Source organism: Dermacentor andersoni, chromosome 11, assembly GCF_023375885.2.
Source record: "Dermacentor andersoni chromosome 11, qqDerAnde1_hic_scaffold, whole genome shotgun sequence".
NCBI classification, from domain to species: domain Eukaryota; kingdom Metazoa; phylum Arthropoda; class Arachnida; order Ixodida; family Ixodidae; genus Dermacentor; species Dermacentor andersoni.
Genome location: NC_092824.1, coordinates 112,841,691 through 112,854,933, shown reverse-complemented (window position 1 = coordinate 112,854,933; position 13,243 = coordinate 112,841,691). Strand labels below are relative to the sequence as shown.

Genomic DNA, 13,243 nt, shown 5'->3' with positions numbered 1-13,243 from the left:
GTGGGAGAGTGAGGGTGGGGTTCACAATATGTTAGTCTGTAGAACCCACCTAAGAATCTACATGTCCATAAGCTGTTTTACCATTATGAGAATAAAGCAAAATGCAAGCTATGGCACCATATACAAAACAGGGTGAACCGCTTGGACATGGTTGCGAAGCTCTGCACTTTGAAAAAGATACACCGTAGGTTGTGGTGATTCAATTCGGATTCTGGACGATCCAGGCGAGAAAGCATGGTCTACCAGTATGGTTACACAGGAAAACCAGCACGAGATACAGGCCCTGCGATATAAATTAAAGCAAGCAGATCAGTGCTACAGGCGCCAGAACTGCACATGTATTTTCGTCAGCCCTGTCAAGCTTGGTTACCACGTGCTAAGGTTCAGAAGAAGTTGGCTCACAAGTTGACATCTCAGCCTGACTCATGGTCTCTCTGGTGCAGACAATGCTTTGCACTTTGCTCGCATGGGACCGCCGCAATCATTATCGGCAAGGTTAGTCATACCACTAAGGATAACGATAAAGTCAAACCACGAGTCAAACAGACAAAGAAACACAAGCCGGAGAACGACAGTGGCAAGTTTTTTTGTTCTTGTGCGGGAGTCTCCTTCTCGATAACGCTTATCGGCTGAATTGTAAGGGTGACCCTGGAAGAATGGACTACGGAAAGAACGTTCACCGTTTCTGCAATGCACGTCGCTTTACGTCTCAGAAGAAAATCCAAGCAGAAACGGTAATCTTGGAAAAGCGGAAAGCGAAGTCTAGGCTTTCTTTTTTTGTATGTCCCCTGTGAAGTCAAAATAATAAATTACGTGGTCTTGCGTGGCAAAACCACGATCTGATTATGAGGCACGCCATAGTGGGGGCCTCCGGATTAATTACGTTGATGATGATTAACAGATTTCATTGGCACAAGGCCCAAATATGGCGAAAGAGCGCCAAAGAAAACATAACAAATGAAGCGAGGATGGTAGAACGTAGCAACTGCAAGGGTTGGGAATCAGAATGTGAATGGTACATGCAACTTGGCTGTAGAGATGCCTAAAAATTTGTTGCTTTATAGTGAGTGAAACGTACAGGTTTCAAAATAATGAGAATGACTAGTGGTGTATGTTATGACCAAAAAGTTCTGTTACCCAAGGGTGATGTACTAAACTTGTAGCAGTGGCACTCGTACTTCACGAGAGAACCCTTGAGCGCAAAGGCTGGGAGGCGCGTGTTTTATAAAAATGCTAACGCAGCAGCACCTTTAGTGAGAGGATGTGCTACTTATACCTTGAGCTGATAACAATCAATGTGATAACATCAAGGAAAAACACGAGAACTAACTCGTTGTCCAACAGTGGTTCCATGCTGAAAAACATTGCGGGATGAAGGGGAATGCGTAGTCTGTGTGCCGGGGCAAAGCAGTGTTTTAACAAGACGTGAAGAACCGTGAGCGCCTCACCCCATTTATCGCAGACAGGAAGATCATCATCGGTTAATAGGCAGGAGTGAGTGCCATAAGTGTGGCCCATCCTAATGCGGCAGAAAATAATCTCAGTTTATCTTATTTTAGTTATTGGTGGCCCCTTTCCGCGGTTTGCTTAATGAGGTGAAGTTTATCTTGCGTTTAGGTGTCCCACGTACGTTGCCAACGGCCTGTCAGTTTGTTGCGAAGGAAAGTCTTTAAATTCATGACAGGGACAGCTATAGAGAAATTACTTTTTGTATTTGCTGATGTGGCTATACGGTCGGCAAGCATATTACCCTCGATGTCTATGTGACAAGGCATCCAGCGTATTATGATATGTTGATGAGATGCGTACAAAGCGCAGATGGTTGACTAAAGTTCAGTAAAGACAAGATTCTTATTTCTTTTGTAGAGAAATTAAGCCTTTGACGACGCTTAACACATCTGTAAATATTATTATCTTTTCTAGTTTTACTTCCTCGCCGCGTTGTGAATCCCACAAGAGTGCGTAGGCCTCGGCCGTATAGGTACTCGTATCAGGGTGCGAAAATCCCGGTTCCGAGAAGGATGGGCCTACTGCAGCACAAGAAACGCCGGCATGCGACTTTGAAGCATCAGTGTTGAATGCTGGGTCCGATTATTTTGACCGAAGTTCTCGGAAGTGCAAATGTGTATTTGTGGGGCGTTCTCCGTAACTTCTGCAAAAGACGTGTCACAATCTATAAGCTGCCACAGCCATGGTGGTACTGACTTGGTTGCAGCCCCGAGAGGGTTTTCAAGAAGTAGGACAGCCATTGCTTGGCTGAGGTTTCTGACGCGCAGTGAGAAAGGTTCTCTCATCGTTGGGCGATTACGGAGAAGCGTGGTGCAAGTGATTTTGTTTACGGTTTCGTTGCAAGTACGTTCACGGTTAGAGTGTGCTTTCAAAAAATACATGTAGCTGGTCGACCTTTGCAGACAGAGTGAACACTCATTCGATTCTACTAGAGACTTTGTACCGGGCTTGTTCTGAAAGCTTCATGTGGCTAGGCGTATGCGTAAATGATGAATATGATCAAGAATATTTAGGGCCCCCGGTGTAGCGGATGGATACACCACAGCCTCGTAGTCTAGACGTGATCGTACAACACTCTTGTAGACATTCGATACGCATCTTCTGTCACTGCCCCAGTTGGTTCGGGAGAGAATTTTTAGTGTTATTGCTTTCAGGCACTTGGCCTTGATATATATGATGTGGAGGATGAAATTTAGTATTGAATCGAGCATGACGCCTATGAATTTATGTTCTTTGTTCGCAGGAACGTGCTGTAATTGAAGTTTGATACGGAGTCATGGTGCAGCCCTTTCTCGAAAAAATGACGCAGGGCCTTTTATGTGAACTGATCTTAAACCCAATTACGCCTGCCTATTGGGATACTTTCTTCAGCCCAAGTGGGACTTGCCTCTAGCAGACTGCAAGACTAGGATTTGAAACCTATCTGCACGTCGTCTACGTAAACAGAATGGAAAATGGCTGGAGGTAGTGTGGCTCCGTTATTCACTACCTCCGAGCGCATCTTCCCAATAAAAAGCGTACAGCTGAGGACACCTCACTGGGGTACCTTTGTTTCCTGTGCAAATGAACGGGAGAGTGTGTTCCCTATTTTTTCTCGAAAAGTACGTTTCAAGAGGAAACTCTCAATAACGTTCAGCATGTTCCCCCTGATACCCATTCGGAACAGGTCTCGGAGGACCCCATAGTGCCACGTGGTGCCGTAGGCCTTTTCCATGTCAAGAAAAACAGATAAGAAGAACTGTTTATGGACTAAAATCATTACGAAAATGGCCTCCACACGCACGATGTGGTCGGTTGTTGATCGGCCTTCTCTGAATCCGCATTGGTACGAATCAAGCATTTTGTTTGATTCAACGTAATGTAGAAGGCGACGATTTAACATTTTTTCAAACAATTTGCAAAGGCAACTTGTTAGCGCTACCGGGCGATAGCTCGTTACTGAGGCGGGATATTTACTCTGTTTCAACACAGGGATGACAATATATAGCGTATTTCCACGAAGACGGAAGATGCCCACCTCTCCATAGAGTATTAAAGAGGGCGGGTAGCGTAATTTGTGCGTCTCTGTGGAGGTGTTTAATCATCTCACATATAGCTCTGTCGGTACCCGGAGCAGAGTTCTGACATGCATTTAGGGAAGCTTCCAGCTCAGCAACGCAGAATTACCGGTTGAATGATTCGCTTGAGCTACATTTACGGTTGAGTGGCTTCCGTAGCTCCATTTGTTTGTGCTTCAGAAAAGACAGCGAATAGGGCACAGAGCTAGAGGCACACTCAAAGTGCTCACCAAGAGTGTCGGCCTTGTCTTTCCCACTGTTTCTTTGTTCATTTACCAAGGGCAACGGATGGATTTGCGGCCCCTTCAGACTTCTCAGTCCGTCGCAAATTTTAGCCTCCTGTGTGTATGAATTAATGTTGGAAAGAAACCTCTCCTAGCTTGCCATTCTTGCTCGCCTTCGCGTCCTCCTTCCCTACGATTTGATGTGTTTGAATGCAATAAGGTTCTGTGCATTAAGATGCCGACGGAGAATGCCCCATGCTTTATTTTGTTTACTACGTGTCTGTCTGCAGTCATCGTTCACCAAGGGACTGGTCTTTAACATGTGTTAGCATTTGTCTGTGGGACGCATTTTTCTGCTTCACTGAGCATAAAAGCGGTAAAATATACTATTGCGCCGTTTATGCTAAATTTGCTATTAAAATTTTATAATAAATAACTTAATTCCATAAAATGCTCCCACTCAGCAGATGCTAAATACCATCGAGGATTATGGGGAAGATGGTCATCCTGTGTTATTAAGTTTGAAGTTACAGGGAAGTGGTCACTTCCAAAAGGATTGTTAATGATATTCCAGGACGGGCAGAAGATAGGCAGAGTCACTCGATAGGTCTATTGATGAATAGGAGTTGTGTTGGAGGTTGTAGGAGGTGGACTCCTTCTCAGTAACAGGCTTGCACTAGCAGTCAAAATTAAAATTTTCAATGAGTTGTCCTCTCGTCTCGTAACGGAAGTCTCCCTAAACCATGTTGCGACCGTTAAAATCTCTCACGAAAAGGAAAGGCTCGGGAAGCTGGTAGATGAGGTTATAAATGCCTGTTTTTTCGAGATGATTATTCGGGGGTATATAAATGGAACATACAGTGACCAGTTTTTAAATAGAATAACCCAAACTGACACCACCTCAAGGGCTGTCTGAACGGCCGCGTGTCGACAAACCACTGACTTCTCAGCAACTATTGCTGCCCCACCGAACGACGCCACAGCGTCGTCATAGTCTTTGCGGTAGACGGTATAGTGAGGAAGAAAGTCTGTGTGCGTGGGCTTCACATGTTTCTCTTGAACACACGGTAACTTTGGGTTGTTTGTGTAGGAGTTCTGTAATGTAGTCGACGTTATGAAGTCCTCTAACATTCCATTGCAGTATTTGTGTCTGCATGATGAAAAAAGTGTTTGTGCTGTGTGTTTAAGAGACGAAGATTAGCTCATGGGCCCTTTCCAGACGCCGTGACGCGGGCTTTGTCTTTTTTTTTTGGAGCAGTCGAAAGAATTTCGCAGCTCCTTAGGCACAGACTGCACCATCTGAATGGGTGTAATGTCCATCGCCCTCTTGTGCGCGATGTGTTCGCTTTGTGAGCCTCGCGTCGAGAGACGATACTCTGGAGCTTACCCACCTGGAGGTCGATGGGCCCTCCTTCACGGACGGCAAAGCAGCGCTAGCCGCTGTCGCCAAGGGGGTTCGTGGCACAGCCGCTGCCACACTCTTTGTGGGCCGGACCGACGCCGGAGTATGCTGCTACGGTGCCCCCTTGCGCGCCACATCAGCATGCCCTGTGGTATGGAAAGAAGAAACACGTTTTCGCGCTTCTTGAAACGAAATATTTTCATTCATTTTAAGTGTGGTCATGTTTTTTTTCTTTTTTTCCATGTGGGGCAAGTTCGAGAGTACGCTGCGTGTCCACCGTCGCAGTTGGGAATACGGAGCTTCCCGCGGCAGCTGTCGGTTGCATGTTCGTGTTCGCCACATTGCGCGCAGGTTAGTCAGCCTCAAGAGCTTTGTGAACCATGGACAATATCTCTGAAACTTGAAACATCTTCGAGAATCTGGGATGGGAGGTCTGACTCGGATTTTGGTATATTCTGTTTGTAGGGATTCCGGTAGCACACTCGACGCAAAGGTGAGAATCAGATGTTTAGTTGGAATATCCTGGTTGTCCCACGTGATCTTTATACTTTGCACTTGGATTACATTGTGTTTTTCCAGCCCTCCAGGAGCCCTTCCTCGCTCAGGCTCAAGACACCTTCATCAGCGATAATTCCTTTACTTGTGTTCAGTGATCAATGGGGGGTAACAGTGATCGGCACATTACTACGAGATCCGAGAGTTCGCCGTGCTGTTGGTTGTTGCGCCACTGCTCATTTGCGTCGCTTTGTAGCCAGCACCTAGTGTCTCAGTGAGACATTTAGCTACAGTGAAAGGTGAAATAGTTCTGTCTTTTCGGGATCTTGATTATGTAGAGCAGGGAAGCGTGGCAATGTTTCGTTGCGTTGGCTGAACAGCTGGAAAAGCTTTTCAGTGCGTCCTCCTTTGGAAAGAGCATAATAGGGAAGTGGGGAAAACGACGTCTTAACCATGCAGAATTTATTTGATTTCGGCAGCTGCGCCAGCCGCCCACCCCTGAGCCCAACAAGGGGACGCTACGAGTACGGAAGGAAACGCAGACGCCAGCTGTACCTAGCTACAATAACCTAAGATATTATACCCAAGGTTTGATATTCTACACCAGGTTAACCCTTGCTGCCTGTGAAATCGGGAGTAAACGAAGACAGGAAAGGTTGAAAGTAAGGGAGAAAGGCGCAGTTTTGAGAGGAGGACAGGAATAGGCAACTGCGGATTTCCCCCGCGTTTGTGAGTCCGGAGGTGCCGTCTACGTGAAGTAGAAGCCAAAGGGGTGTGTTGCCTTCGCCGAGGGGCCGCAGAGGCTTAAGCACCCGGCATTGGCTGAATCCCCAGTATCCCGGACACAGCTAAGCTGCGAACGGCTACACAGAGTAGGGTTCAACCCTTATGTGCTCGGGTACGTGGTGTCGCAACACACCAAACACCTGCTGACGCAGGCACCCCTGCGGGGCGGAATAATTTTGACCACCTGGGTTTCTTTAGCGCGCACCTAATGCACAGTACATGGGCGTAGCTACAAGTGTCTGATGTATTAGCAAGCGGTTATGATATATATTCCTTCCCTCAAAATGCATGGCCATGTTGATCTAAATTGCTCGAAAGTGTTTCAGCGTTTTTTCCGTTCTTTCTTTTCCTTCTCTCCCGTCTCCCAGAGTATGGTAGCCAACCAGACGAATTTCTGGTTAACATCCCTGCCTTCTCTGTTTATTTCCTCCTCCTCTTCCGCTCACCAGTGACTTCCCACTAACAAAAGTTCCAGCAGCTTTGCAACAATCATTTAATCTGTACGACACAATGACCAAGTGAGCGCCACGCTCTAGTAAGGCGTAGCCGGTGCAGCGTCGGTAAACAAAGATATCACAGGTCACAGTGTGAAAATACTATTCCTCCACGGCAAACAGCAAGGACGCGAGTACGTTCACTGAGTGTGTGAGACGAATGTACCGACTGTTCTTTGCACTGCCAACTCTCAATGAAGTCTCCCGCGCCTCTCCCCCTCCACCCCCCCCCTCCCCAGGAGAGTATAGGGGTAATTACCTGTTAGATTTATATAGTAATTTTAGATTGGGAAATCAGAAATGAAAATAGAACTCTGCCGCCCATTGGAGCGACACGCGGCTCATACCGCAAGCCTTACGCTCGCTCCACCATAAGAAAGCTCCTTGTAGTTTAAAGAGATAGATAACTCATTTTGAAGGTTTCAAGGAGTCTCAAGGAGTTTCACTGATTTTCGAACCTCTTTCGTGGCGCGATTTAGAGCCCATCGTTCGAAGTTTCTATATTCAATGTATACCAGGTGCGGTTTATAGACAATACAGAATTTTTAAAAAAGCCTCTTGTAGATAGCGCGATTATAATCCCTAAAGTGGATTGCTCAAAGAGGGGAACATTACTTGAAAGGAATAACAAAAACGCACAATTCATTAATTAACAAATTCTAGCTAATTAAGATTCAATTTATCATTCCACGGTACAGGCTGCAACTGACAAAATGCATAGCAATATATGCTATATTGCATACAATATATGCAAAGCATATTCGCTTGGAACCAATTAAGAGAATGGAACCGATTTAGAGATGGTGCATGGTCACACTTGCGGTAAAAATGCATTGTCGTTCTACTTGACTGTTTTAACAAAACGCTAGCTTATGTGTTGAAGAACAACATAGCTGGAAAGCCAATGGATTTTGTCACACACATCTGAAATTATTATCTCGAAGCTGGTTCAATCAGAAGAGTTTGTTCTAAGTGAATACTCGCCTTGAGAACTCAACGGCTGCATTTTTGTTCATTGTTCGGAAATGTGGTACGGGGCAAGTCGATAAGCGATAAGTCGCAATGACGCCATTGGCTACAATTAACAAATTCAGTATGTGACAAGAAGTAAGTAAGAACTGAGCTATTGAAATTTTGTTATTACGCAGTCCTCGCGGAACTAATGGCCGTCTGTTAAAGAAATGCAGCTCACGGATTACAACTGCGCTTACTGCCACAGGTAATCCTTAAAAATTATGCAGTTTAATAAAAGAAAGTTGCAATTTCGCCTGAAAGGCGAAGCATCGATTGCGATAGCAAATTCGCAGACAGCTATTCAAAGTAAAGATATCAGACTTATTGACTGTATAAGCTTGTCTACATTCGCTTATTAACTAAATTAACAAGCATGATTTCACGCGTGCACAGGTAAACATGAACACAACTCACTCAATGACCGCGGAAACTCACTGTAAGAACGATGGAGTGAGGAAGCGCGTCTACAGCAGCGAGCGAATTGACCTTCGTGCTGCCTCTCGCATCAACGCACACTAAGCCGCAAGAGCACTGCGCGCGGTGGGCTCTGTTCCCGTCGCAGATGGCTTTCAGGAAATGGGCGCCCGCGTGCCATGCCGTACGCAGTTGTCTCCAGAAGAGAACGACCCGCACGATGGAAGACGGCGTGCTTTCTCCCTGCTTTCCTCTTCTGCGCGCGTGAAATTCAGCCGTGATTGTCGGGCTGACCCTCGCAAGCTTTCCCTCGCAAACAGAGCAAACAGTGCGGCGACGGTGTTATCGCCCTTGGACTTTATACGAAACATCACGATGACGCCAACGGCAAAAGTGCGCCTTGAGTGTCCATGCAATTGATATCGCACTAAAACATCGTACCCACCGAACAGCCGTTCTGCGAACTCTGTTGCAAACGGATGCCGGTGAAAGTGATAACTGGTATCAGTGGCCATAACACGCTGCAAGAGTCAAGGAATTCGAATGGCAGAACGGTACTCCTATGAAACGCTGCGATATTGTGCTCAGAAACAGTGTATTTATATTTTTATGGCTGTAGAGGTGCCGCAGAAATTGTTCTGCTTTTCAAGCTTTTCCTGCTGGCGTGAGAATGGGTCTGAACGACGGACCAATGGAAGAACGTGAAGACGAGTGACGCCTTGGCAAATACCATGGCCCACCGCCGCAGACGAGAAGAACGCCGTCTATAGCTCTTCATACTTATTTCGCGCAATATAATGACACCTACAATAAAGCGACATTTAGGGGCTCTCGTGACTGTAAAACCCCTAGCAACCCGCCACGGTCTCTTCGTGACTACAGAGTTGACCTGCTGAGGACGCAGTCGCGGGTTGGATCACGGCCGCCGCGTCCGCAATTCGACGGGGACGAAATGCAAGAGCATTCGTCTACTCAGATTTAGGTTAAATAGTCCCAAGTGGTCAAAACTAATCCCGAGTCCTCCACTACGGCGCGTCTTGTAATCCGATCATTGTCTTGGCACGTAAAATCCTGCAATTCTTGAACCTCTAGCAGGAACAAGAGCTGCCGATACGAGAGATGTTCATATCGGAACCAGCGCACGATTACCGCGGCACTTCCGCTGCCAAGTGCACTGCGCGTAGCCGCTCGCGTCTAGGGAGGCCCCTCGAACAACGTCTCGCCGTCGCACGGTTTACTCTCGCCAATGCGCACCTGCCGCAGGTCACGCGACCTTCAACGCACGGCGTTCAACACACGGCGCGCGAGCCACGAATGTGATGTTAATACTGGGACAGCGCGACGGCGGCCATGGCTCATGTACGCCCCATGTTGCTATCGCAATAGATATGCTTTGAATTCTGGGACGTCACGCTGACGTGCGTGCGCTGAGGTTTGGGGAATTCGAGAAAGCGAAGTTTGGCTTTTATCTTCTGCAGACGTAACAATTAACTACCATATGAATGAAAATATAGTCGGGAAGGAATGCTTTATCAGTACGACCTGATTTCCTGTTGCCCTATTCAGTGTTCATTTAGTTAGCACCTCCGCTGTAACGTTGGCACTCACCGATGGTTATAATCGTGCCAGATTGCGTGTGAAGGGTTCGCTGTAAACAAACTGAGCTAACCAGGAGGCTATGGCAGGATATGGCAGAGCGAGCGTGAATTTATTGACAAAGCTAAGCTCTGGAAAATTGTCCAAGCGATCGTGGAGGCAATGGCAATGCACTTGCTAAGTTATTGTGTGTTCGACGTGTGAAATTCAGTACGTTAAGAGACCACAGATAATCAGTTTCGTTATTAAACGGGTCTTATCGCTCATCAGCCTACAAGGTCACACGAGCTTGATATATTTTAGTTCCTGACAGTTAACACGTTGCACCTTATCCAGTGCGCGTGACTGACCTCCCACACTACTTCACTCCCGCATCCACCTCCTCAAGTGTAGGGTAGCAAATTGGACAAAGGCTAGCTAAATTCCCTGCCTTTGCTTCAATTTCCGTCTTCCTAAGCAGAAGTATAGTAATTGGAGAAATTTAGCAGTTTCCGCTGAGTCAGTCAAGAGGTAAATGTAGATGGAGGTAAACTACTAAGTCGTAGGGCCGGCGTGGACTTGTCGTGAATGCTGTGCTTGAACTCTGTGCTGATAATCGATGGCGCGTTGTAATAAACGATCGTGAGGACATTTTTCTTTTTGTCGCGATCAACGCTAAATAACCTGTTCACGTGGACATCACGAGCACATACAGTCCATATACCGTGTCGAACGTCTCGCAATACGCCAACAAACAACAATGATAACTAAAGGGATACCACGCTTCCATAGCGCGTATTTCTTATTGCGCAATGGGCACGGAAAACCAGAGCCAACATTGAGGCAACAACAAGGAAACAAAGATCAAAGAGGCAACAGACCTCGTGAAGGGGCTTATCTGAAAGGCTGCCTCGAGAAGTGATACGACTACAGTCGCATGGTGCACCTGGAAAGCAAACGGTGCGGTCAACCATACGGCCTCTGTCGCAATAGTGTGCTTACGCCGTCAGACGAGATGTGAGAAAATCCGGCCGTTGTATCTGGATAATGCCGCAACAGCTGATACGGCAAATGAGATCTTTATTCCATTGGGGCCTCAGCGCAAGTTCGGTCGAGGCGGGCATCGACGCGACACTGAAATTTTTGCGTACTGCGTCCGATCCCTTTGCAGAAGATGAGCACATTTTTACCCCTACTTGTGCTTACCCTTTCTTTTTGGGTATTCACCGAAGCAAATGATACTTCCTACAAGGAACTAAGGTTCAGGACAAAGGTAAGAACTTGTTTTACTCCTCTTATTATTAAAGCGAAGCGTTGTTTGACTCTTACCCGGAGTTTGGCGTTCGCCGTTTCCTCGTTGTATCTATTCGTGGATATTTGGTGGAATACAAGTACGATCAAACGGGCTTCTACTATGTGTCCAAAGTAACTTGTGCCAAAATTTAAAAATATGGAAATGCCACGTAACGGGATAGAACCAAGGTAATGTTAATTGTTGTCGCTTGAAACAAGTCGGTCTATTTTTGTGTGTTTTGCCTAATTACCTAATTAATTACAATATAATGCGCATCACCGGCTAGTCGCATGCCACAGTTTTCGTGTCTTGTTGTCTTTCTTTGAGGCTTGGAAAAAAAAAAGCCTTTTGTACCATGTAGACACACTTAAATGTTATATATGTATCGATTAAGTTACTTGCAACGTCATAAGTCACGACGGCTGCTTATAGAGTACCAAATAACTCACTGTATAGGTGACAATCGATAACTGCAGGTAGACCACTTTGCGTTCCACAATAACAAGACATTCGAGTTGCGCTACCTAATGGACGATAGGTACTGGGATCGCGACGGCGGACCCATCTTCATCTACACTGGCAACGAGAACAGGATTGAAGCCTTCGCAGAGGCCACGGTAAGCTACTTCCTTCGGCGTCCAAAGTTGCGGAATGCGGGAAGCTCGCCGAGTGTCGTTAACGTTCCAACTGTTTCGTTACGTACAGGGTGCCTTGTGGGAGTGGGCTCCCGAGTTCGGCGCCCTCGTGATTTTCGCGGAGCACAGGTTCTTCGGCCAGTCCCTTCCGTTCGGCAACGAATCATTCCAGGTGACAAAGCTATTTAGATCTGGTATGGTACTAGATCATGATATTCGTTCTGCCAACTGAAGCAACCGAGCAGTTCTTCCCAGGAGCGTTTGCTTGCCACAGGGGGGGTGAGCGTCAATGCCGGGGCTTTCGTTATCATTAATATTTTTTTTTTTTTTTTTGGGGGGGGGGGGGGCGTGTAACGATCGTCTTTCCCTCGCCGCCTATAACCGATCGCTGCGTGCGCAACAAGAACAGAGCGTTTAAAAAGTGCTCCTTCGCCGATAGAATTTCTCATCAATAATCACTGGAGGAAACTCTGGCGCTGCCATCGCTCAGTCATACCATGGGAATGATGGTTAGTACATTGGTTTGTGTAATCTTTGTTCTTGTGGCTTCAGACGTTCTAGATGCCTTATTTACTACGCTTTATCTGCCTTTATCGGCCTTAACTTCAAAGCTACCCTACTTTTTTTTAATGAAGAAAGCAATAAGACTTCTCGCACGTACAACTATTGCGCAATGTTGCATTTAGAACGCAAAATTCTTCCCGAAAATGGTCAGTTAGCAAAGTCACAAATTCGCTTGAAGCAAGAAGGAGAAACTTTAGGGGCATTACATGTACTGACCACCATTCACATGTTGGATGAGCCGATATACTTGCAGCTTCTGTAGACACTAGCGCCAACGTATCGTCTAGCGATCGAAAAAAAAAATACTATGCCTTCGCCTGAGGCGTCAGCGAGGCAATGGTCAAAAATGCATAGGAGGACCACCACATATTTTGTTTTCGCATGCCGTGCAGTGCACGCTGCTAGAGCGTACAGAGATACAGGCCGGGCCCCCGATCACGCGCTCCGTTTGCTTTGCGAGGGCACCCGCACTTATTTTAATATATTCGCAACCCTTCATTGTATAGGTGCACATGATTATCGCAATAAAGCCCGTCCTTTGCTCTCGAGGTTTCGCTGTTGCAATCTTCACAACACGCCGGTGTATACGGAACCATTGTTTGCAGCCGGAACTGTAAGTTTGTCTATGATACCATTGTAAGGGAGTGTCTTATCTATGCCACAGACACAAACCGCGGGCGCCTAAAAGTTATTCAAACAAAAGTAAGCTCTCGAAAATAGGAGCACCTTTAAGCACAGTGAATGCTTTTCGTTTCTGTATTGCTGTCACCAGCCTTATGA

General features: G+C 46.5%; 1 protein-coding gene across 1 annotated transcript in view; it reads left to right on the top strand.

The window, feature by feature from the left end:
* Positions 1-10,225: 10,225 nt before the first annotated feature.
* The window catches only part of LOC126539505 (uncharacterized), a 33,101-nt gene continuing 30,083 nt past the window's right edge, over positions 10,226-13,243 (top strand). Inside the window, exons 1-3 of the mRNA XM_050186375.3 lie at positions 10,226-11,243; positions 11,741-11,881; positions 11,970-12,071. Coding sequence (XP_050042332.2) covers positions 11,145-11,243; positions 11,741-11,881; positions 11,970-12,071 — 342 coding nt within the window. The 5' untranslated portion in view covers positions 10,226-11,144. The remainder of the gene's footprint in view (positions 11,244-11,740; positions 11,882-11,969; positions 12,072-13,243) is intronic.